This window comes from Sander vitreus, chromosome 18 (genome assembly GCF_031162955.1).
Source record: "Sander vitreus isolate 19-12246 chromosome 18, sanVit1, whole genome shotgun sequence".
Taxonomy (NCBI): Eukaryota; Metazoa; Chordata; class Actinopteri; order Perciformes; family Percidae; genus Sander; species Sander vitreus.
Window position 1 is genome coordinate 21098311 of NC_135872.1, and position 26292 is coordinate 21124602.

General features: G+C 40.9%; 1 protein-coding gene across 6 annotated transcripts in view; it reads right to left on the reverse strand.

Annotated features, from left to right (window-relative positions):
- Positions 1–26292, reverse strand: part of cep128 (centrosomal protein 128) — a 72187-nt gene that overhangs the window by 21595 nt on the left and 24300 nt on the right. For all 6 annotated transcript variants that reach the window (XM_078274830.1, XM_078274833.1, XM_078274831.1 and 3 more), the window contains 5 exons: positions 24924–25385; positions 22257–22421; positions 18354–18518; positions 6674–6733; positions 917–1109 (listed from right to left, as the gene is read on the reverse strand). In XM_078274830.1, the coding sequence (XP_078130956.1) occupies positions 917–1109; positions 6674–6733; positions 18354–18518; positions 22257–22421; positions 24924–25385 (1045 nt within the window). The remainder of the gene's footprint in view (positions 1–916; positions 1110–6673; positions 6734–18353; positions 18519–22256; positions 22422–24923; positions 25386–26292) is intronic.

Consider the following 26292-nt stretch of genomic DNA (forward strand, 5'->3'; position numbering starts at 1 on the left):
ACGCAGTTGCTATAGTAGCGTTTATCCCGTCAAATCAAGGGGGACACGGAGGATTAAGGTAATTATCTTGTAAATGTTCTTGTCCTTTCTCAGCCCTGACGTAAAACGCATCATTCGAGCTTCAGCACGCGAATGATGCTGGACTACAGCATTTTGTAAACATAGCCATTCTGAGAAATGCAGAGAGAGTTTTGTTGAGTCTTAATCAGCTTTGTATCAACTCATTTGTCATTGGCTTGAATGTAACGGACGTTCAATAATATAAAATAGTCACGCACTAAGGCTTAAAGCTCTCTTACGATGCAACAAAGTATTTAATTACTTTAACACAATAAGATTCAATGTGATACAATATGATTTGATGCAATGCAAAAAAAAATTATGCTAGGTAATTCAATGAGTTTGATCTATTTCCTAACCAAATCATGAGTTAAAGTGTCATTTACTTTACATTTTTTAATCTCTACAGCAGCTCAGTAAGCAAGCATTTCATTTATGCAATTTCTTTTTTCTTTCCTTTTTTAAACACTTGGACTTTTTTACAAACAGGCCAGGTCACAAATTATTGGCCACATTTCTAAATAAAGGCAATGGGTTCTACTAATAATTATGTATGAGCAAATTGGATTTTACTGATGCAAAGATGTTAGAAATTATGCATCTGCGAGTTAATCCCAAATTATTTTCTGTGCACACTTTTTTTTCTTTTCTGCACACTCGAACTGTGTACTTTTATGTCAGCGCACTGGTGCAAATCGGTTAATCTTACCTTCCCTACAACAGACCAAAGAACTGAAGAACACATAGCCTGATTAGTCTCACATGATGCTGTGCTGTCACATAATGTGGCTTTGCATCCTTAGTGTGAATTAAATCAACGTGATGGTGTTTTTCTTATGAAATACTGTTTGCCTACCTCTCTTTTCAGTGCTGAGGGAGTGCAGCAGCTTCTCCTGCTGGTCCAGGCGCTGCAGGAGAGCCGTCTGCTCCGAGTCCCGGCTCTGCCTAAGGGCCTTCAACTGATCCCTGGTCTGCTGTTGCTGCTTCCTTAGGCTCTGTTCTCTTGTGTTGCACTCCCGCACCTCCTCACACAGCCAGCGGATCTTGGTCTGGTTGGTTCAATAAATACAATATCAATGGGGTGAAGTAGGATCAGAGTTTCTGCAGGTTTCACAATACTTTTTAAGACCTTTTTTAAGAACATTATGAATGAAATTTTAGACCTTTTTTTTCTCCGTATCGCTAAACTTCCACTTTCCCATAGCTGAAGAATACAATCCGTTTTATGTCTGTGGTACAATCCGAAAGAGACTGGCGCCAATAACACGAAAGTTAGGTCTCATTTGTAGTTGTAAAACAGGGAAATTATATTTGGACTTTGGCGGAAAAAAAAACTACAATACCACGGAATAAAAAAAACTAAAAAAAAAACTAATTAAGACCTGTTTAAAATTATTAAAGACCTAGAACACAACACATCAGCGAATTTAAGACTTTTTAGGGCCCAAAATTTTGATTTTGAAATTTTACACTTTTTAGACTTTTTAAGCCCCAGCGGAGGATGGGCTTTGTGAGTTCTTATAGTTTTAAGAGGATCAGGTAGCCTAGAAATCTAGACGCACCCTAGCAGCAGCAAATGTAATTTGCAGCCAGGGGGTCTAGCAACTCTCCGTTGGCTTGTGAGCTGGAAAAACCAAACTCTGGCCAGACCAATCACATCGTGTATAGAGTTGGTGGGCAGGCTTATGGCTGCTGCTGCTGGCGAACAGCGGTCTTTGGAATCTGCTTTGGCCGCGACTCTGGAAGACTTGGAGTCAAGGTTACAATCATTAACGAAAACGAACGAAATAATGAAAACATTGTCGTAAACTGAAATAAAAATAAAAATGAGGCATTACAAAAAAACTAACTACACCTACAGGAAGTTGTTCCTCCATAACTTGCGCATTGTGTTACCTATCAAAATTCTTTTGATAACTTTTTGTCATGAGAGTCCACCGAGTCTACGTGTACCTTTTTTGTGCAGATGGGACTCACGCTCTAGGAGAGTACTAGGAAAAAGTAGGTTTCACTTGAAGCAAATTTGCAAATTAATTTAAAAAATGAAAACAGCGCCATCTAAAGGCCGATTGACGCCATATTTGGCACACAGCCTCATTGGCACGAGGAACAACCGTCTTAAGTTGTGTCCATCGGAATAGCCGTGTGCAAGATACAACCGTTCCTGTTTCGACACCCACCTACAGGAAGTTGGTCCTCTGTAACTTGCGCATTGTTTTAGCTATTAAAATTCTTTTGATAACTTTTTGTCACGAGGGTCCTCCGAGTCTATATGCCAGTTTTTGTGCCGATCGGACTCACGCCCCAGGAGTAGTTAGACAGAGTAGGTTTCCCATATATCAATATTTTGCTGATTAATTAAAAAAAAAAAAAAAAAAAAAAAAATTAAAACAGCGCCATCTGATGGCCGATTGACGCCAAGTGTTGGCACAGATGCTAAACCATGACGAACAACCTTGTCAAGTTTCGGGGCAATTGGAATAATTGTTGCCAAGATAACGCAACTTCCTGTTTAGACAGGAAGTTGCTGTAACTTGCACATTTTTTCAACTATCAAAATTCTCTGGATAACTTTTCGTCATTAGGGTCAACAGATACTACTTGCAAAGATTCAAGAAGATTGAAATCACGGCCTAGGACGAGTTCGAAAGAATGTAAAACACATGAAAAATGCATAATTAAAAATGGCCGCCTTCCGGTTGGGCGGAGCTAATGAAGGTAAATGGGAAATATGTCCGCAATGATTAGAGCAATATGGCTATTAAATCTGGTGAAGATCGGAGCAACTATGTCCAAGTTAAGGCCTTCTAGGCATTAGGGGCCGCTATGGAGCCCACTTACAGGTTTGGGCCAAATCGCTGTACAGTCTCGCAAAGCTCCCAGGTGTTTATGTGGGCGCCAATTTTTGTGAGTTTTCGTATATATTGAGGCCGTCAAAAATGTGCCCAAGGGCTAAAACCAATTAGGGTCCCATAGGCCACGCCCACTTTGACCAATCAGTACCTTACTGTAGGGGTGGCCTCATGAGTGGCCCTAGACGGTACCCATCAAACTTTGTAAAAATCGGATGAGCCGTTCATGAGCTATAAACTTTATGTACTTGTAGCGCCCCCTAGTGGCCAATTTTCGTAAAATGTGTGGGGCATCTCCAGAGTGTCATGGCAAACAAGAATCTGAAGTTTTGCGTTGATAGCAATTATTTTGGTCAAGATATGTCAAAGTTGGTGTTTGCATACTTAGTTACACAAATTTGTTTGTGCGCAATATGTGCAATTTTTATCCTAGAAAATTCTTTGGATAACTTTTTGTCAGGTCCGTCTGGAGATGCTACCTGCCAAGTTTCGTGCAGATCGGTCGCACGGTCTAGGAGGAGTTCTGCAAAGTAGGTTTTCAATAAATCGTGATTTTTCACGCATAAAAGTCTAGGTGGAAATGGGTGTGGCCTAGATCAGGCGATTCAGCTGGATCCAGGGAACGCGAAAATATATGGTTTTTGAATGCGAGATGTACAGTTTGGGAGTTATAGGGCTAAACGGGTTTTTTCTGCAATAGCGCCACCTAGTGGTGGATGTGTAAAAAAAATCTGAAATTTTCACCAGTTGTGACGTGTGCAAATTTTTGTGAATTTTCGTGCATTCTAACCCCCTCAAAAATGCAACGAAGAATTAGTAAAAATAATCGGACCAAAAACAATAGGTTCCTTCGCACTGTCAGTGCAAGGCACCGTTGGGGCCTTGCACTTTCGTGCTCGGGCCCTAATAAAACAATCGAGTAAATGTCCTTCGTTTGTCTTTGTCGATGTCTTTCATACAGCAAATAACGTCATATCTTTCAGAGTTGACATTTCAGTCTATGCCGTAGACGTATATAGTTTCCGATTGGGAACCCAGAAATTCCGTCATTCCACGTCAAATTGACCACCACAAAGTCCATGCCCCTCGCCTCGTCGCCTGGCCTCATAGCGGTACTGAAAGTCGGAACAAAGCAGCAGAGACCTATTTGATTAGGACTGTGTCAGATAAAAGCAAGTGCCTTGCAGTGTAAGGTGGTAAAATACGTGGACGATTTATTAAAGGGAAAAATCCCACGAATTTGAAAGTACATTTGAGAAGAGCGCACAAGGAGGCTAACCTAGCTTACCTTAACAAGGTAAAGGAAAACGCAAAGCCCTTCCCCCAAAACAGAAGCTAACCCCGGTACAGGGCGTGGATGTATGGATACAGGGCCAGGCAGCATGACGGAGACAACCGCAGGACAGAGAACACTACCGGAAGGCTTTCATCGGCGACCCGATAGCTGCTGGTTAGTAAATACGCAGGAACACCAAAAGCGGGAGGAAGCGTGGGCTAATAGGTGGATTGATACTGGGATGTCTACACAACTGTGTGAGTCAATTGACTTCAAAAAGTTTGCCACTTTACTCGAACCATAGTTCAAAACACCTGTTCATGTCTTCTTTAGTCTGTTGTTATTTAGTTTTTTTCCTTTAACACGTCACTTACACATTTTTCACTTACTGTGGCTGTTTGTGTAGACTGTTTACATATTTGTGCTCATCATATGTACATTGTATGTACTGGTGTTATTGTTGAATACATTGTGACTACATATTTCGAAAATTGTATGATGTTTTTGTTGAGTTATTATTACACAATACTTTTTCTGACCTTTTTGAATCTTGCCCCTGACAAATAACCCATATTACAAAAAGACTAAAACTAACATTAAAACTAATAAAAACTGAACTAAAACTAAGCATTTTCAAAAAATAAACTAGCAAACCCGCTTTAAAAACTAATTAAAACTAAACTGAATTTGAAAATAAAAAGTCAAAAACGAAATAAAAATAAAAACTAATGAAAAATGCAAAACTATAATAACCTTGCTTGGAGTTAAGCTTTTCTTTGAGAAAAGAACAAAGAACGTCACTGAAGTCATTCTTAAAAAAGGAAGATGTGTTCGGAGTTTTGCCGAACACACATTTTGCCGGCAAAAGTTTTATCTATCAACTAGCTCCGCTACCTTCTTCGTTGCTCTGCCTGGTTGTAGCGCTATCCTAATGCGTGCAGAGATAATTTGAAAGACAGCCGTTTATCCCGCCCCTTAGGATTGAGCCCTGCCAATGGTGAGTTCCCAGACCCAACATCTTGATGTGGGTCTGGCTTGTCAGGCTAGGGATCAGGATATAAGGAAGAGGAAATCCCAGGCTTTTAAGACAAAGGCCTTAGTTAGCATGATACTCTGCATTTCAGACCCATTATGATAAAAAATAATTTTCCTCACACAACCACGCATACAGTACTGTGCTACAATTGGTTTTCTGAACTAGGTCTGCAATGTAAGCAATGCAAATGAACGTAATTAAATCACCAAAACTGTCCGATATAAGAATACCACGAGGGAATTCCGTTTTAAGCCGAATCCTTTCATTTAAAAAAAAAAAAAATACATCTTAATCCCTCTCCATTTAAAAATGTTTTGCTTCACTACTGGCTAAGCTGCAAGTTTACAATTCATTTATAATCGCTTTTGAAAACAAAATATAGTTTATCAATAGTCTATCATTATTTTGTCATTTTATGTTAAACACCACAGTTAGCTCATGTTCAGATACTGTAAGAGCACAGCCAAAATAAGTGTGATAATAGCTCAGAGAAAATACAGTGGCCCAGTTAAAGCAGTGCTGAGCATGCAGTCAATGAAACAGGGAATGTAAATTAATTGACAATGTTTCATACATACGGTTGTTACGGCCATGCAAAATGATTTGTTAAGAGTATTCTAACTGTGCCTGTGAATCAAACTTTGATTTTTGCAACATAAAAACTGCTAACTAGGGAGCTAATTATCTCTGGTGGTCTCTAGTGTTTGGTGATAAACACTATGAACTGTGCAAACACATTTCAACAGAGTATCATGCATCACCGCCACAGCCATAATTACATGTTTCGTTTGCACATTAAATCATTGCAATACTAAATGGGAACTGATTTGTCTTTGAAAGAAGCCAAGTGCCAACTATTACTGCAAAAGACAAGAAGACGACTGCAAGAAGGCAACACATTAAAAAATAAAATGCATCTCATCATTTCATCAATTACAAGAGCCTCGCTAAAGCGGAACATGGTGTTAGAGGAATGAAAGCCAGGGAAATAGTGTACTAGGACTGAACTTCTAAGGGTAGTGCACTTGTCATTGCCCTTTTAATTTCTATGGAAAGACATCCTGTCAAAAATTCTTGAACTTCAGTTTCATTATGATCACTGCTGACTCACCACACATCAGTGCTCAGCTGTGGAAATGGGTTTCCTCAAAAATAAATCATCTTTTTTGCCATGGTAAACGTTGATTTTAACAGGCAAAAATACAACCGTGTGTGGCTGGTACAATAATTTTAAGTTTGCAAGGACCACATTCCACCGAATGTATATAATCTATGTTATCATCTTTCATTAATCTTCTACAGTATATAGTGTAAGCCTGGGAATGGGCATGATGTTCATGGGAATAGTGTCACATGCTTAATCCTGTGTTTTCTCGATTATGTAACTGATTACTTAGACAAATCCCTTGGAAGGAAGGCGGCATATACAGCTGCATGTAATAATTATACCTTTGTCTCAGCCAGCCAGCGGTGGGGGTCTTTCACTAATCCAGGTTTCTGGGAGATGGCCTGTTAAAACAGAACAGAGATTATGTGAGCTGCCTTTGTTAGCATGCATTACAAAACATTCTGTTCTTTAAAAAGAACTACAATGGAAAGGAGTGCAAGTCTAAGATATTTTGTAGTTAGGATATTATGAATCTACAAACCCACATTCCAATGAAGTTGGGATGTTGTATAAAACGTAAATAAAAACAGAATGCAATGATTTGCAAATCCTTTTCAACCTATATTCAATTGAATACACTACAAAGACAAGATATTTAATGTTTAAACTGACAAACGTTACTGTTGTTGACTTCAGTTGCTCAACAGTCCGGGGCCATACTTTGTCGTATTTTGCGCATCAAAATGAGTCACACATTTTCAATGGGAGACAGGTCTAGTACCCACACTCTTTTGCTATGAAGCCACGCTGTTGTAACACGTGCAGAATGTGGCTTGGCATTGTCTCGCTGAAATAAGCAGGGACGTCCCTGAAAAAGACGTTGCTTGGATGGCAGCATATGCTGCTCCAAACCCTGTATGTACCTGTCAGCATTAATGGTGCCTTCACAGATGTACAAGTTAGCCATACCATGGGCACCAACACACCCCCACACCATCACAGATACTGGCTTTTGAACGTTGTGCTGATAACACTGTGGATGGTCCTTTTCCTCTTTGGCCCCGAGGACATGACGTCCATGATTTCCAAAAAACAATTTGAAATGTGGACTCGTCAGACCACGGCACACTTTTCCACTTTGTGTCAGTCCATCTCAGATGAGCTCAGGCCCGGAGAAGCCGGCTGTGTTTTTGGATGTTGGTGATACTTGGCTTTCGCTTTGCATGGTCGAGTTTTAACTTGCACTTGTAGTTGTAGCGACAAACTGTGTTAACTGACAATGGTTTTCCAAAGTGTTCCTGAGCCCACGTGGTAATAGCCTTTAAATAATGATGTTGGTTTTTAATGCAGTGCCGCCTGAGGGATCGAACCAACACTGGCATTCAGTGTTGGTTTTAGGCCTTGCTGCTTACGTGCAGAGATTTCTCCAGATTCTCTGAATCTTTTGATGATATTATGGACTGTAGATGATGAAATCCCTCAATTCTTTGCAATTGTATGTTGAGAAATGTTCTTAAAATGTTGGACTATTTGCTCACGCAGTTGTTCACAAAGTGGTGATCCTTGCCCCATCCTTGCTTGTGAACGACTGAGCCTTTTGGGGTTGCTCCTTTTATACCCGATCATGACCAATTAACCGGTTCACCTGTGGAATGTTCCAAACAGGTGGTTTTTTAAGCATTCCTCAACTTTCCCAGTCTGTTGTTGCCCCTGTCCCAGATTTCTTTGGAACTTGTTGCAGGCATCAAATTCAAAATGAGTGAATGTTTGCAACAAAAAAAACAATAGTTTCAGTTTGACAATAAATATCTTGTATCTTTGTAGTGTATTCAATTGAATATGGGTTGAAAAGGATTTGCAAATCATTGTATTGTGTTTTTATTTACGTTTTACACAAAGTCCCAACTTCACTGGAATTGGGGTTTGTAAATAGACCAAAAAATATATGAAGATACATTGGAAGAATTCTGCGAAAAGAAAAAGCAGAGCTAGTGATTATACATGTGAATGGACAAACAGCGGGATGCAAATGAGAAGAACAGCCTTTTGTCAAACCCTTAACTTTTGTGAGGAACGGCTTCTGCCAGCATAAATTGCTGTGCGTGTATGTTTAACAGCCTATGACACTACACTTGTGCATGCGCACACACACCTACACACAGAGGTTGTGTGTGGGTCATAAAAATGAGTTTAGGGAGAATGTTCCATCCTTCCCAGATAAGCTTGTCAGCATCAGCAACACAAACTGACTGTCTGCCAACTCCTAATGACTGCTGACACACACACACAGTCACATAACTAGATGGCACTCAGTTGAAAGCACGCCTCCGCCAACACTATGCAACTAATATATGTGCCAGCTTCACGTGGAATTTTCAGCAAAAGGTTAACAATTACCTATATACTTCATTACCTGCTTGTTTCACTTGGAACATTAGATATGGCTGTTCTAATTCTACTTTAAATCATTCTAGTTTATTATCGTAACCCCATGTACTGTACACAATCCGGTCTCTGTCTGTTCAGGGGTAATTAGGTTTGCACTTAAACCACTGCACCAGGTTTTGGGGGGAAAAAAACAGGCGTAGCCAGTCATTGTTTTTAAGATGGTGATAGTGTAGATACAGAAAGGAAACATGGAGGAAGAGAGGGGGATGACATGCAACAAAGGACACGGTTATGCTTCATGTCTGAACCAATAGGCCTCCAGGTAACCCTAATGTGGCAGTTTTATCCATTTCTCTGATTTGGCCAATAATGGACATCCTTTCCTCAATTTACTGATGGCTCAAACGCGACTAAACGGGGATTCAAAAAGAAGCAATGCATTATAACAAAGAAAGGGGCTGCGTTAGTGGGGCTGTGCTGCATCAGGTACCAATGAGACATGAAATAGGTCCCAGGAAGACCAGTTTGAGTAAGAGATCCGTGAATCTGAAGGCCTATCAAGAGGCCAAATTTGTGATACTGACACGATTTTACAACTCACAAAAGTTATCACCGCGGCTAATCTTTCAGCGTGACGACCGCAAGGTAAACAGTGGAAATACTCATGTTGCAAAGTTTTCTACCACAAATGTGCGTTATTTGATTGGCCACCACAGTGTTTTGCTGGATTACGTCATGTCGGCTTCACCTGGCAAAAGGTGAGCCATGTTAAACTTCTTTGCCAGATGACCCTGCACACGATTTTTCAGAGGTCTGAAGTCAGTCTGAGTCTTCAGTCACAATAGCAGCTCTGTGAGGTTGTACTTAAGCACAGCATCAAGCTACATGCTAACATCAGCATGCTAACATGTTTACAAAAATAATGCAAACATGGTGACGTTTAGCAGATATGATGTTTACCATCTTCATCTTAGTTTAACCTACTATTTATGGTAATATTAGCACCAAGCACAAAGTAACACTGAGGCTGATAGAATGACATTAGTATTGCAGGAACGTATTGTAAAAAAAATAAAAGGTCAGGGGATCACCAACGTCATTATAATTCATCCTGACGGAAACACAAACGTGTGTACTAAGTTTCATAACAATCCATCCAATATTAATCGTTACATTACAAATGTCAACGTCATGGTGGCGCTAGAGGAAAAGCCAGATATCACTAAAGGCCACGGTACCCCCAGGATTATTTAAGTTAAATTTAAGACATTTTAAGACCACCTAGGATGAAATTTAATGCCAACTTCACTGCTATATAATAGAAAATAAGTGTGGATTTTAGGTCGGAGAAAAAAGTTATTTACCATGTAATGTTACCTGAATTGAATAAAGCATTTTATTATAATACTCAATCATATTTAATTTACAACAGCGTTCCGACTCTGGCGGTCCGCAGCCCTCTGGAGCAGATACGCAGAGCTTCTATTTTGCCGGACACCGGAGAGCTCTGCAGCAATTCAACACAGGGCAGATAGTGCGGGACAGGAAGTCGAGCACAGTAACAAAATAAAACATCCAGTTAATTTTCAAAATAAAATACACCATGCTCACGGCGGATTATATTTTCCTGCACTACACCTTGAAAACGTCATAATGGATGGAAACAAACTGTTGTTGGTTTTGTGGTTCTGTTTATAGAAACTATATCCTGTTATATTGCGTGATCATACGTGAATTCGCGAGCTCTCCTAGGTCCTCGTGACTTCAGCTGTCAGTCATGGCCACAGCCATTGCGCAACAAATCCGGAGCTGGTGGCAGGGTATATACAGAAATCCTGGAGGTAAATTCAATACCTTTTAATACCTTCTCAATATTTTTTTAAAAACCAACACGCCATTGAGTTGCAGGTTTATACGGCAACACTTTTTCTAACCATTAAACAGAGTTTGAGATTTATAAAACTACACCCTCTAGGGCAATAGAACAATGCAGATAGGGAAAGGGAAAGTCAACAGAATAGATTGAGACTTTGGAAACCTCTTGCAACCCTAACCCATCTTGCATAATGTGTTAAAGATATGGAATATTTTGTTTCTGGAAAAGGCTGATGCTGCACTGGATTGCTGGCTTGAATTGGGTAAGAAGAAGGTGAAGTAGTGAGAATAATAATAATAATAATAATAATAATAATAATAATAATAATATATATAATAATTGCTTCTTTGTCCCATGACTAACGTCCAATAAGGTATTGTACAAATCCATTTACAGAGAGACATCCTGCATTCCTACAAAGAGACAGAGCAAAACCATAACTCCCATCCTGCTATAGGTAAAAACATAAAAGCCAGAAGTCATAACAAACACAAATTCTCATGTACAAACTCACACACAGCTATGAACAAAGTCAACAAAAAAAGTAAAACTATTTTTTTCCCCCCCAAGTTCACCCTTGTGACAAAGTGTTTACGCATGATCAACAGACAAGGAAAGCACACAGCGGGATATTTTGGACCCTTTCTGTCCCGTGCCTTGGCAAACAACATCGTCACTGCAGAGGTGTCAAGCAACTTTTTCAAGCTGCCATTCAAAACCAGATCCAAGCAAAACGAATTTCCCAAGTTGTTGCCACGGCAGCTCGAAGTACGGCAATGGAGTACTGCTGCAGGTCCCCGTCTCAGGGTGTGTACAACCGCATGGCAGAGCGTGGGACTGTGTGGGAGGATAAAACATGCCTCTCTTTACTCTTTCCTGAACCATCAAAGGCAGCTCTGTGCGGTGGCAGACAAAAAGGAGGTGAAACTGATGGAAAGTGAACAAGTAGGCTGGGAGTTGAAAGTGCTGTCTGTGGGATTGAAGAGAAAGAAACGCCACCATATTTTTTCAGCAGCACCGCTGTGGAATCCAAGTATCTGCCACTGCTAATTTAAATGTGCAAATGCGTGGTTTATGTGTCTCTTTCAGAATGCGAGTAAATCTGTGACTGTGTGTCTTTGGTTACGGTTTGTTTGTTTCACATTCCGCTGAGAAAATGGAAAAGATGGCAAAGTTTAGAGACGAAAAAGGCAGAGATGTAAAACACGAACAGCAAGTGGAAAGGAGATTACCAGTGTGGCATTTCTCTTCATTAAACAGCCTAAAGTGAAAGGAAACGGGAAGAAAAAAAAATGTCCCAGGCTGGATTCAAACACAGAATTTTACAGTACATGGTGTGAACTTACTGGTGGACAGGAAGTAGGTCACAAGTGAGTGACAGCAAAGGACAGGGGAGTTTCCCTAGATGTGGGGGGAGAACTGAACCAAGTTAGGGTTTTGTATTTATTAGGATATATTTGCAAATATAGGAAGAATAATAGAGTCACAAAAGCACAAGCAGCTCAGTGAGTACCGATTCTTCAAATGAGTGTAGGAAACACTGAGCTTAAATGCACATTGGGAAAAGGGGAGTGACAATTCAAACATGATCTACCTACAACAATGGTTTACATTTTCTCACAGACAGTGTCCAGATAAGGTAAACAGGTTATAGGTTAACATGCACATAAAGATACAGATCCTGCCAGATACTTTTCTAAATCTACAGAAAGCGTCATAAAACCCCTTCCTCTAATCTCCTGTCCCCCACTTTCACATCTGGGGTCACATTCCCCGGACATCGTAACTGACAAGGGAGGAACGGATCTGGGAAGGAAGATGGTTTATAGTGTCCTTGTAGTTTATCAGTTTAAACAAAGGGCCTATGCTTCGTCTCCCAGACTTTGTCTCAGCAGTTAAGCAGGATCGAATCAACATGATAAGAGGAGATAAACTGTTTTTTCAATAGTGCTGAGAGAAGGCTATGTGTTAATAAAAACATAAGAATTAAAAGGAACAGTGCTTAAGTGTAATTTTTTCCATTACATGGGGAAATCGAAATTTGTATTAAAATTATTTAATTATATTCAATATATTATTCAATTATTAAAATTTATTCTTTTCCCTAGAATCGATATTTTATATTTTTTTTACCATTTTCCCAGAAACAATTAGTTTTTAGAAATGTCTCATGATATACAGTATTGTCTCTAGAAGTGTATTATTCAAATTAAATTTTTGTTAAAAGAAGGAAAAGGACTGCAAATTAGCGGAGGCTAGACGTCCTAAAAAAATCTTGCATCTCTCATATTTGGTTGTGATAATGACATAGGTAATGTCCCTAGGGACAGCTAGGTGAGAAAGGGGAGAGAGAGGGGGAAGACATGCAGGAAACTGTCACAGGTTGGAATCGAACCTACCCAAATGAATCTACCCACTGAGCCAACCCGGCCACAAGTCAGACCAGGTTAACTAAAGCAACTACTAAAAAAGCACAAGGTTGAAGCCTGGCACAATTATAGGCTAATAAATAACATGGGTCAGATATTTTCAGATAGGCTTTTAAAAGGTTGACATGGCTGACATTGCATTATGTCAGTTGCCATCACATTGGCCTGGAAAATAGCCCTATTGTATGCTATGCATCATTAACTGGGCTCGTCACAGCTGGACTCCCAGTTATGATGTCAAGGTCATTATTTATGTTCATAAATTCAATTAGGCTTAAAAATATCCTAACTGTTACCTTTATCTTACGTTAATCAGCACCTGGCCTGTCTAAAACCCTTCTAGTTTTCTAGCCATTCCACCACTTTTCTAACTGCCCCCAACTAATGGGAAGGATGGTGGGTGTGACAGGCTAGCCTATTGACACTATGAACTATGTTTTTTTCTTATCATCCTTTTATTTTTAATATTATTATTATTATTATGTTTAGGGGGGTGGGCGGGGAGTATTTGCAAGAGTGTATGGCTGCAGCCTGGAGACCTCCTGTCTCATGCTGCTCCTGTCCCATGCCTGTGCATGTCCAACGATAAATTCAGATGTTCAGAATACGACGGTAAATTCAGATGTTCAGAACAGCTTACGAAATTGTGAATTATTTTCTAAATGAAGTCACGGTTAAGTTAGTGAGCATGGGAGGCATGAGACGAGAGGTATCCAGGCTGCAGCCATACCCGACTCAGTATTTGCGTGTGGGACTGTGTTCGTTAGCTGTTGCCCCTTCGTGACTGATATCGATGTCAGTCTTGCACACGGTGCAGAACGCGTGAGGAGGTAGCCTGGACATGTGGAGGCAAGGCCATCTCTCCCGATAGCTGTCAAGAAATCACTGTGGTTTCCGAACCTTTTTTTGAGGCGGTTCAGCCATGGCATGCAAGCCTACAGTTATCTGGCCAGCCAGGCTTGCTTGAGGCACTGAATTGAATTAAATGTGCAAAGCATTTGGCTAGGAGGGGCAGGTGGGCGGAGGGTTAAAATGCAGCGCTCTGAATGGCTGAAAGCTTTTCACTCCACTTACACGCTGTGGCTCAGCGGCAGAATCAATGTCACAGATTGCATGGAAACTGAAACCGGCGAAATGAAAGATGCAACAAAATGCGTACCTAGAGAGCAGCGAATCGTACAAGCGTACTTAAGGGTCAAAATGCATGCAGAGTACGAAAAATGCGTACATGATGGCAGGTCTGAATAAATGAAAATCGCACTACAAATTGAATCGGCACTAGGGGTGGAACAGTACATGTATTCGTATTGAACCGAAGTGGTAGGAGCGCCTCGGTACATGAATTTACACGTAGAATACACGATATAAAAATATATAAAACTCACGTGCAAATGAATTAATGTAATGCGGAATTACTGTTAGATACGCGTTTTTTTAGGGACACCTAATCTGTAGCCCCCCCTTAGCGCTGAAGTCAGAGCTAGCAGCACTATGGCGAGTAGCCTAGCCTATGGCGACCCACAACAGTTAGAGGACCCGCCGGCCTCTTTAAGATCTCAAGTTTGGGAAAACTTTGGTTTCCCAGTCAGTTCCAGTAGTACAGGCAGTCCCTCCAGAAAAACGTGATTATGCGGTCACATAATTCAATGCATAATCAGCCAAAGTCTGCATATTTATGCGGGGGCCACATTTTTTTTCAAATATGCCGCACTTTCGCCACATAAATCGCTGATTTCCGCGCAAAATATGCAGGGCTTGCATGATTTCACAATCCCCACATTTTCGTTGCAAAAAAGTCACATATATCTTAGCAGAAAGTTGAAAAATGTTGCGTTTACTTCACACAAGAGCAGCCATTTTATGAAGTGACGTATCTTGTGAGTGAATATCATCGAAAAGCTGCAAATCCCGCGATGAAGCCATGATGAAACCAGTTTTTGCAAGTTCCCGCAATTTCATCATCGCATTTTTTTAAGAAAACGTGCCGCATAATCAAGGATTTTTGCCCGCAACAATCCAAAAAAAAAAAAAGATCCTTTTTTTGGAAGGACTGTACAGGCGAGAGAGTGCTGGATAAGACGAGGACTGTGTGTCTGCGTTGTTCAGCAGTTGTTGAGTATGTGAGTGGAAATACATCTAACACGCTAACGCATAAATGACACCATCACCCAAATGTGCCAATCACTGGAATGAGACAAAAAAAAAAAAACTGTCCAACTTCTCCTTCCTTCTTGTGCTACGGAAAGCCATCTCACGGTGACTGCTCATTTTATTGACTGAGTGGGAAATGAAAGCGTCAGTTCTACAGACGCGGCCCCTGTATGAGCAGCACACAAGCACTCACCTAGCTGAGAAGCTACAGGAGGTCATGGCTAGTTGGCAAAGGTATGCCTGTCCCACTTAATAGCAAGAATACTTTTGTGGGGGAAGGTCTCGCCTAAGTAGATATTGTAGATGTAAGTAGATGTTATTCCACATAATTTGCACTTTCATAAATAAGAGATGCTGTATTTTCAGTTGTATAGCTGATTGTATGAAACTAGGTGGTACAGCCTGAGACATGCACAATAAAAAAGGTAAGGTAAACCGAGGTATGGACTGAACCGTGACTTCTGTGCACCAGTCCTATGAGGTTCCCCACAAGGTTTATCGTTTAGGGCAACAACAAAAAGACGTCAAACTAATTTTGACATTAGCTTGTTGGTTTACTGGAGAGTGGTCATAGTATTTTGTGGCTTTTTTTTTAGCACTTTCACTAATTTAAAATCTTCCTTGGCAACTGATTTATTAACTGCCAACACACAGTAAACTCCTTATCTCCCATATGGCAGCACACTACCCCGATTAATTCCTTAACTTTCAATGTAGCGCTACACTGTCTTACAACTTCTTGCATTAGTGCTTCTGAAGAGAAGAAGGGTATCATGAGGTAACTGAAACCTAATACACCCTGGAACTGTTAATGATTCCCCTCATTAGGCCAATCATTTGTGAGTTTGACTTCTTTTCAACATGACAGATTACAGATGAGGCGAGGGGTTGGCTCGCATGTCTGGCCGAGCACTGCTGGACCAGATTGGGAAATCTATACGAGCAGATAAGAGCTGGCTGGGTTCATTAGCTTGGTGGAGCAGAGGAAAACTAGCTTGAAGCATGTACTGTAGAGGGGGAGTAAGTTTGAGTACCATGGGTTTATTAGTTTATAAGGGTGTGGGTATTTCCTGTAGGCAATATGTGTTAGGTCATACTGTAGAAAACTTTATATTAATAAAAAAAATATTTTACTTTATACTGTGCATAATAGGTTTTATTGTGTAATGTATGCAATCTAACATCTACCAGACCTGGGTGCGTGTGGTTGTATATTATGTACTGTACATTCAGAGAATTATACTACACTATACTTTGTTCGAATAAGTATACCTGCAATAGTTGAATGCAATAACTATTGTAACAGTCTTGTCTTACATTATGGTACATCTATTATTTGGGGGTTTGGACAGACAGAACAGGCACCCAAATTTTAACAAGACATTTGATGTTGTCACTTTGGGTTCTAGGAAATTATTATGGACATTTTTTCACATTTTTTTTTATTTGTCGTTGATCAATTGAAAATTTAATCTGCAAATGAATCGATGACAATAATAACTGTCAGTTGCAGCCCTAGTGGGCTTAGATGAAGGTGGCTTAGACAAAACATATGTATGTTCTTCATGATTATTTCTTTAACACTTAAACCTTGGCTGGTGAGCTGAACTTATACACTTTGTATGTTGTGTGTCTAGTTCTAACATCAGACAAAGTAGACTGTTTTCTCTTCTGTTTTTCCTCTAAGGCCTCCTGCAAACTGCCTGCGTGACGTGAGCGTGGCATTTCTGTTGCGTGTCAGTAGCGTGGCGGCTGCATGGCGTTTTCTATGTTTTTGCACACCAGAAACGTGTCTGACGCGGCGCTGCTGCTGCTAGCCTTGTCTGTACAAATGTATGTTTCCCATTGATAAAATGCACTCAAGCAGTAGTATACTTCATGTTAAACATAAATATATACCGATTTGATTACAGCAAAGACAACATCGGCAGTACTGACGGCAAAATAGGCTACAGAATATTTCGTTCTGTCAGAGACTTTCAAACATCAAAATATCATGTATTAATATGGATTTGTGTCAAAATGACATACATTTTTTCGTATTCTATTTGGCCTGGAAACGCTTCCAACACGCTTCCGTGTCACGTGAAAAATAGACGTCGGCCCTATTTCTAGCATGCACGCATTTTCGGCTCGAGCCGCGCCTGAGACGTGCGTGTCACACAGGCAGTACGCAAGCTCTAACCTGTCAACATGGGAGCCAACACACATACTGAATGGTTGAGTTCCACAGATCTCACCACATATACTATATATTATAAAACTGTAGACAGCCATTCTCAGCAAACCATTTCAGACAAGGTAAGTGCATGCCACTTGCCCAGCATTACCTGACAAAAAGCTGAAGTAAACAAGCAACTGGTTTGGAAAGTTGAGCATCTAGCAAACTAACGACCCCAATTTCTTTCTCAGGAGTTGGAGGACCATCAGAGCTAATGAGCAAGTCAATATTGAACCAATATTGCACAACTCCAATTGGATGCTTATGTTGATCTGTGTCTGCATGATGGGTGTGTAAATAGGCAAATGTATGCAGCCATGTTCATTATCAAGCCGATGCCATTGGCATCTGTGAGCAGAGATGGCAAAAGTACTCACTTCCCGTACTCAAGTAGAAGTACAGATACTTGTGTTAAAAAATACTCTGGTAAAAGTAGAAGTACTGATTTAACTTCTTTACTCAAGTAAAAGTAACAAAGTACAGGCTTGGAAATGTGCTAACGTTACCGCCATCAAGCCGCAATGATTTGCCGCGAATGAATGCCGCCGAATCTGTCGAGTCGTCTTGTAGTGGTGCGTCAAGTGTAACGTATATTCCCATCCAATTAGATTGGATTCGTTATTGATGACGCAAAAAAATAATAACGGTAACTCCACTGAAATTATTTGAAACTAAAGTAACGAGCCAATTTTGTAAGGAGTAATGTAATGTAAGGAGTAGAAAGTACCGATATTCGTGTTAAAAATGTAAGGAGTAAAAGTCAGCACAAAAATAAATAGTAAAGTAAAAAATATCTGAAAAATCTACTTGAGTACAGTAACATAAAGTATTTGTCCTTCGTTACTTCCCATCTCCGTCTGTGAGTTTGTTTTAAAGCCCTATAGTGGCCAAAATTGCTAAATGCAGCTTTAAACACACACAATCAAAACAAAATAAGACAGGATTAAATAAAATACCTGTAGTTTGTCTTCACCGTTCCGAGCCAGGCTGCGACAAGCTGCATCTAGTTCCTCCCCTATGGAGGTAAGGACTGCCTCTTGCTCTGCCTCCATCCGCAACACCTTCTCCTCCAGCTCAACAAGCTCTGACTCGGAAATGCGTCTCCGCTCAACCAGCCTGACCTGCGGAGGATGGGAGAGAGCTGAGTCGAGTATTGAGGATTCAAATTAGCGATCACTGTCTGGTGTTTTTAGTAGAGATGTTTCGATACAATTTTTTCCTTCCCGATACCCACTTGCGTATCGGCCACAGAGTACATACCTGCAAACTCGGAAGGGCTGAAAAAGGTGACACACCCCACCCCCCAGAAGAAAATAAAGGGAAAACAACATTTTCCCGGTGCTAAAACAATTTTAAAACGGTGCCTGAACCGATAGTTAAAAAGGAGCACCTTGTTCAATTGTATTTGTCTGTCAAAAATATAAAACAATAAAAATTTGATCTAAAAAAAAAATATATATATATGGCCACAGGGTCAAAATTAAATGATTTATTAAAAATGTAATAACTTATTTCACCAGTAAATTCCTGTTAAACAACTACTGGATGGGAAAAGGGTATTTTACAACAACTTTGAATGCACCACGAGGCTGGCGAGGTGAGGCTGTGTTGTTTTTCAGACAGCAGCAGCCTGTTGTTGGAATCCTACACAGTGACATACAGACAAACTTTTACACCGTTTAGCTGTCAGCATTTTAACTGTTAACTCTAACTGTTAGCTGCTAGCTAACGGTAGGCTAACGTTACCTGCTGTCGAGTGTAGTGTTAACTAGCGTCCCGTGCGGCGATGTTTCAGTTGCCTCTAACGTCCGTTTGCGGAGTATCAGAGAGAAGCGCAGGTATTGAAGTGGCACCTAAATAAGGCACTGAAATCCACGGTCCGGTAAATAACGGTCGTTAAGGCACCGGGGCCGTATTAGCACCGGGTCTTGGCTCGGACACCCCCCCCCCCCAAAAAAAACTAAACTCTTCAGATCTACACGATTCACGTGGATGACATTTTCCCATTCAAAACAGCGATTTTCGCCGAAAAGCTACTAGTTTGCAGGTATGAGAATACCGATCGGATATGCGGAAATTATATTTGTGAAACATTAATACAGAGAGAATAAATGCCATAAAAGTTTGAGTTCCTGCTTGCCTTGCGCTGAAACCATGCAGGAACTCGTAGTGCACCTTTAAAGTAAATTTTTTTTCAGGGCTACAAATTAATTGGGATCGGATCACTGCAGAGTTTCGCATACTCGCCGATACAAGCATTTTAGGCAGTATAGGAGGCGCATCAGATACTGGTATCGGCATCGGAACAACTCTAGTTTTTAGCTATGTCATTTGAATCTTACAGGACAATATAAAAACACATTTATCACAGCATATTTTCTGTAAATGAGTAAATAAATCCAGGTTTGTTTCCTGAAGTTGTTAAAGTTTACTCAATAATACACACGCAGAAGGAAGGACCCACCTTGGGCAGCAGAGAGCCATTCAGTTTCCCCTCACACAAACAGACCTAGTCAAGTTTCCTTCTCTGGCCTGCACTGTCAATAGTTTCACACATTTGATCGATATGTACAGGAACCAACTGATCATTGCTGCCCGGGGACTGTGGATCATTATCTTGTCTTTGGGATAATAAACCACCCATGTTACATTAATAAGAGCTCTTTTTTCCTCCATCCACCCGATTTCAAATCAATACATGGATCCCCAAAGAGCCCCATACAACTTATCAGGGGCCTGTCAGAGAAGTGAATAGGTGTTCAATACAGCAACTGCTGTTGTAAAACACTGGAGGACGTATTGATAAAGCCCCTGTAAAAAATAGTGCTGATTTGGCAAACCATTCTTAGGTTTGTATGACCATGTGACCCTACCAGATATCCTAGATCTTAATGCCAGGAAGGAAGGAAGGAAGGAAAGCTAGGTCCTTGTAGTTTTGTATATCCTGTTTTGCTTCCTGTTGCAGTCATATCTGACCCAGCAAAGGAGTTATTGTTCTGGTTATTTGTATGACTGCTGCATGAATATCCAGTCTTCTAGACAAGAGATGCATTATTTGGTTGTCTTTTCATAGTCAAATGTCTTTATTTTTTCTCCTCGTGTATAGTATCAAATAAGGTGTCAAAGTCGCAATGTGAAGCCTGCACTAGGGCTGCACAATATATTTTGTTTTTATAATATGTTTTTGGCGCAGTGAACACATCGCGAAAGGTTGCGACATATCGCGAAAGACACTCAGATTTTTTTGTGTTAGTTGAAAGGAAATATCAGTAGAAAATGGCCCTTTAAAATGCAACTCTCGTTCTTTTTTTAGTAGTGCCTTTTATATTCATTTCAATGTTCAGTTTGTCAAATAAAAGAATGTTGGAAATGATTTCCTTTCATTTGTTTTAAATTCTTTATTTTTGCAGAATACTGAAAGCAGCAGAAATGCAGAACTGCGTACAGTTTAATATTTGTTTATCACAAGTAATATCGTTATCGCGATATTCAACAACGTTATTGCACATCACATTTTTTCCTCGTACCGTGCAGCCCTAGCCTGCACATTCAGTGAAGAGCATGCTTCTATTAAAACTAGAACTATAGTGGCTGCTGTCTTTCCTTTCTATGTCCTTGGACTTCATCTGTCACGATTAATTAGAATCAGCACAAATATTGGAAAACTTCTGCTGAGGATAGATGTACTTCACTGATATGATAACTAGGGGTGGTACAGTTCATGAAAAAACATCCAAACCGCTCGGTCCGCTTGTCTCGGTTTGGAGCGTGTGTGCGCCGCACGGTACGACGCATGCGCAATGTAGCGTTGTGCCTGTATGTGACCTCAGAAAGAAGAGGTGTGGACAAGTTACCAACAAAACGTACAGCTAAAGACATTTCAGACCGTCCTGCCAACCTGTAAACATTTTAACATCAATGTACTGTAACGTTTTTTTCACTCTAAAGTGGCTGAAGCGGCTGCAGTTTAGATCCTGTCGGGTCCCTGCAGCGGGCAGGGCTGCTCAGTTCTCCCCGCGACTGACGCGCGCACACACAAACACACACGGTGGATGCAGGAAAAAACGGAGATGAGACATATACAGGAGGACCTGACAGCTACGCTCGTTATTCTAAGTGCAATGCTACGTCCAATAAGTACTTTATCAAACAGTATGACTGTGTCCCAGCCCAGGCCAAGATAGGAAATTAACTAACAATGTAAACTGTTTTTATGTTTAACGTATTCTGACTTATTCAAAAGACGGAGCTTTAAGAGTTCCTCTCTCTCTTTTAAAGGATACATTTTTGTAAGAGCTACACTGAAGTTGAGTTTGATAAATGCAAGTTATTTCAATTGATATTCTGTAATATTTCAATCTTCATGTGCTAAAAAGGCACATAAGTTCCTGTAGATGGCAATACACATTCTCCTTGTTTTGCCAAATAAATGAAAAGCATGTTGAAATCATCAATGTCTTCCCTCTTGCTGTATCAAAATCTCACCTAACTTTCCTCAGAGATGGTCCCAATAATGTGCTTAAAGTCAAGTCAAATTCAGTTTGTGCATGATTACATAAAATAACTATTATTTAATAGTGTATCCTACATTGTGGATAATTAAGATCCATCCATCCATCCATCCCTATATCTATATATGCATGCTGAAGTATATTTCTAGAGTGTTAAAGATTAAAAGAAAAAATAACAAGAACCGTAGGGAACCGAAAACCGTGACCCTAAAACCGCGATACGAACCGAAGGTTTTGTGAACCGTACCACCCCTAATGATAACCCATGCTCCACGTTTATTGGAATTTTCACGTCATTCGATATGAGTCACTAGATTTGAAAAACTTGTTAAAGGAGGCAGAGCTTACTTTGTCATCCAGTTCCTGTTTGAGTAGCTGGTACTTTCTGTGGAGAAGTGTGTGCGCCTCGTCTTTTGTGCTCAGCTGTGCTGCCAGCTTATCACACTCATCCTTCATCCTGTCCAACTTGATGCGCAGCGCCCCACACAGCTCCCTGTCTGACGCTGCACCCGCCTAGCAGAGAATGGGTGTTTAACACAGACATGATACACAGGCAGTAATTTGAGATATGAAGGACTGATGGTTTATCTGCTGCAAAAAAAAATATCAACTCAAAAGCAATTTGCAGTTTGTATTTCAGTTTGTTTGCGATTTCCAAGTTCTAAAATAAACTGGGAGAGTAGAATACATTTTTAAAGTTGCCATTTCATTGACAAATGGGACTTTTTGGATCATATGTAGAGCATGCCACAATTGTCAGTGGCCCTTAATGATTATTAAAAGATCTGAAGTCCGGCAGGTACAGGGTAAACTCACAATAAGGTCTGACGTGGCATTCTGTGCCGCACAAACAAACACAGAACATCATGCAATGGGTCGAGAGAAATGATTAATGCCATTGCCAAGACTCTTAAATCATGTCTCAGTCCAGCAGAAGCTTGCAAAGGCAAATCCTGCCTCAGACATAAGCTTTCTATCTACAATGATCACATTATCACACACAGCTAGCACAAGATATAGTGAAGTGGAATGAACAATAACTGAAGACTGGGAGTGACACAAACAAAGAAAAAAACAAAAAAACAGAACTGCCAGAAGTAAAAAAAAAAAGAAAAAAAAAGAAAAAAAAAAGAAAGAGGACAAACAGATGGAAAATGCTAAATTAGAACTGGAGGGAGGCAGTAAGAGAGGGATTAAGACAGAGAGACAGCGAGAGAGAAGATAGAGTGGAGCAGAAATTAAGACTGAGAGGACAAGGACAAGAAAATAAGAATATTTTAAGCTTTTTTCTGACAGTTGACTGTATCTAAATCCTAACACAGGCCTCTGGCTGTGCTATGTGAATATTGGGTGGGCTTCTTAGGGACATCTGCAGCACCCGTAGGCTAGTAGTTTAAAACATTCTCACAAACGCCCTTGTCCTCGCCACACTCGGAAATGACACCATTACAATGAGCTATGTCAGATATTAATGCCATTCAGCACCGCTAATGGGCTAAACTCAACCATATCAGGGAGGACCAAGCCCCTTAAGAAACAATGTACCCATGAGAGCTCATCATTGGAGATATTGAAGGAAGGGAGGCAGTTAGGGCACCGGGGGAAGGAAGTCAAGTGGAGTCGCCTATCTCCGGCACTGCCTTGATGAGACTTCTGAGGTCTGATATCGGAATTTTTAAATATTCACGCTTGGAGCTTTGGAGTGGCCGTGAGGATCCACGGGACACCACACACCATTAAGAGCTCAGCTATCCTCGATTCATCCGTACTCAGAGGACAGAGCCGCGGCCAATGAAGAAAATGACTCTAAATGAGGATTTTGTTTGTGTCTCGCTGAGTCGGAAATAGGCCAGATGTTTAGTGGCTGAGGCACGTTACCCTGCGTCAAATGTGAAGTGTGTGCCAATGATACTCCAAATGTCAATTAGTGTGTAGCACTCTGTGATCCATGCCTCAGTGCAAAGAAAAAAAACATCTCTTTGGTTGGCTTATGACCCTGACATCTGATACATAACTCAGAGCTCAGCACTGCATTTTGGAGGGGCCTTTAGGTACGTTTAAAGTATTAGATCAACATTTTTGGATATACACTCAGGGTTTCCCGCAGAAAATGTATTAGTTAAGGTGGTAGGGTGGGGTTTGCCGTCAGACCAGGTGTATGTATGTATGTATGTATGTATGTATATATATATATATATATATATATATATAAAAACTTAGCTTAGCATCCAGTCTAAATGCTAAGCTAACCGGCTGCTGGCTCAAACCTACACATACACTAACTGTACAGACATGATTGGGAACATCCAATTCTTGGTAAAAAAGTGTGTATTATATTTCCCAAAAATGTCAAGCTCTTTCATTAAAGAGCACATATTATGCTTTTTTGTCTTTTCTGACCTATAAATGTTGTTATGTTTTATAGCCATGTTAAACGATACCACAGTGCCAAATAATGAGGTAAATGCATTTTGGCGTGAGCCCTGCAGGCAGCTTGGGTTAGCTCTGCCCAGCTCTGAACGCTCGAATGTCATTGGGTCTCAGTGGGGTCTTGGAATTTCCAGGATTTGTCTATGTCAATAGGCTCGTTCGAGATGAGCCAGGTCTGCGCAGAATTGATCACCGGAGATCGCCGCCCGTTGCATGCCGGTTAGATTTGTGTTCGACTTGGTCCCGACATCATGCACATGTGGGCAACGATAACCTCACAAGATCAAGGCGGCTGCAGGTTTGAGACGCAGTTGCTCTCCACCGACTGCAAGACCCAGGCGGGGGGGGAGGGGAACCTAAACCAAGCTTTCAGAGGAGCTGCAGATGACGGTAAGAGTTTCCCGATGATCTACATAGTTTATTGTGCGGTGAATCATGTCAGACTGCTCTAAAAGGTGTCCTGAATCAGAAACTAAGACCAGAAAAGTAGTATAATAGCTGCTCTTTAACTGTACTTTTCCTTTATGGAAAAAAAATATATATACTTTGAGCTTATTAATAAAAAATTTTAAAAAAAGGGCTTACCTTGACCTCCGTCAGATGTGCCTGAATGTCATCCCGCTCCTGACGGCAGAGCTTGAGCATGTCGTGCACTTCCCGGTACTTCTTTGTCCCGCTGCCCTCCATCATGGCCTTTGTGTTGTCCAGTTCGTTCTTATGCACCTCCCTCTGGAGCTGCAGCTGCTGCCCCAGTGCAGCCCGCTCCTCCTGCGCCGCCGTTAGCTTAGCCTGGAGCTCCACGCAGCTCTTCTGGAGCTCCTTCTTGGAGCTCTGCTCCTCAGCCAACTGCTGGACTAGCCGAGTATGGGCGGAGGTCATCTGCTTTAGGGCGGCCTGGAGCTCGGCCTGTGTGTCCTGGTCTCTCTGACAGCGGCGGGCTTGGGTGTCTGCTTGCTCTTCCAGCCTATGGTTCTCTTCCTTGAGTCTCGCTTGGACATCGGCCAGACGCTGAGTCTCCTCCTCCAGGGCAGCGGAGGCCACCCTCACCTAAGGGTTAGGATCGGTTAGAATCTGATAAACGCTCATTCAATGACTCTTAAGCTGAGGTTTCATTTCATTTGTACTTTTAACAACACCTCAAACTGAACAAATTGACAAATTGGTCTGCCAACAGAATTAAATCAACATGTCTGTGGTTAGACTGGGATTTGTACAAGAATGCTAATGTGCAGCAGTTAGATGTTTCTCACTTTTTGCATGAGACTCCAGCGCCCGTACATCCAACATTCCCAGCTTAATTGCTTTCTTGCATAAGAAGCAGTAGGCTTCAAATACGCTGTTAGCAACTGCCTTTAACCAGGCCCTAAATTCAGTAGTTTCAAGCCAAGTATCGCTGAACTTACACTTCCCCAGAGCCAAAGAATAAAATGAGTTTGTAAGTGTGGTACAATCAGAAAAAAAACCTTGCACCAATAACACAAAAGCTGATTAACTGCAATTTACTGTACTGTAAGTTGCATGTTGGTCTCACTTATAGTTGTAATACAGCGAATTATATTTGGACTAACGAAAGAAAGAACTACAAGCCCACAGAATAAATAAATAAAAAAACGTTCTAAAGTGCTGCGGGAGCATTTCAATGAGCATTAGGGGTAGCGTTACATTGACGTAGGAAAACTAAGACCTGTTTAAAAGACCTAGAACACAATACTTAAGCACAATAATTCAGTCAATTTAAGACTTTTTAAGTCCTAAAAGTTTAGACTTTTAGACTTTTTAAGACCCCGCGGAAACCCTGCAACCATTCTGGAAAAAAGAAATACCTATAGTCTACCTTGGCACAACTTCAATGCTTGATGACGACTGAAGGTGTCATCTTTACATGACACCCAAACAGCTCACTTCATGGTAATTGACCCTTCGCTAAGCCCCACCCTCCTTAGTTATTGTTGCT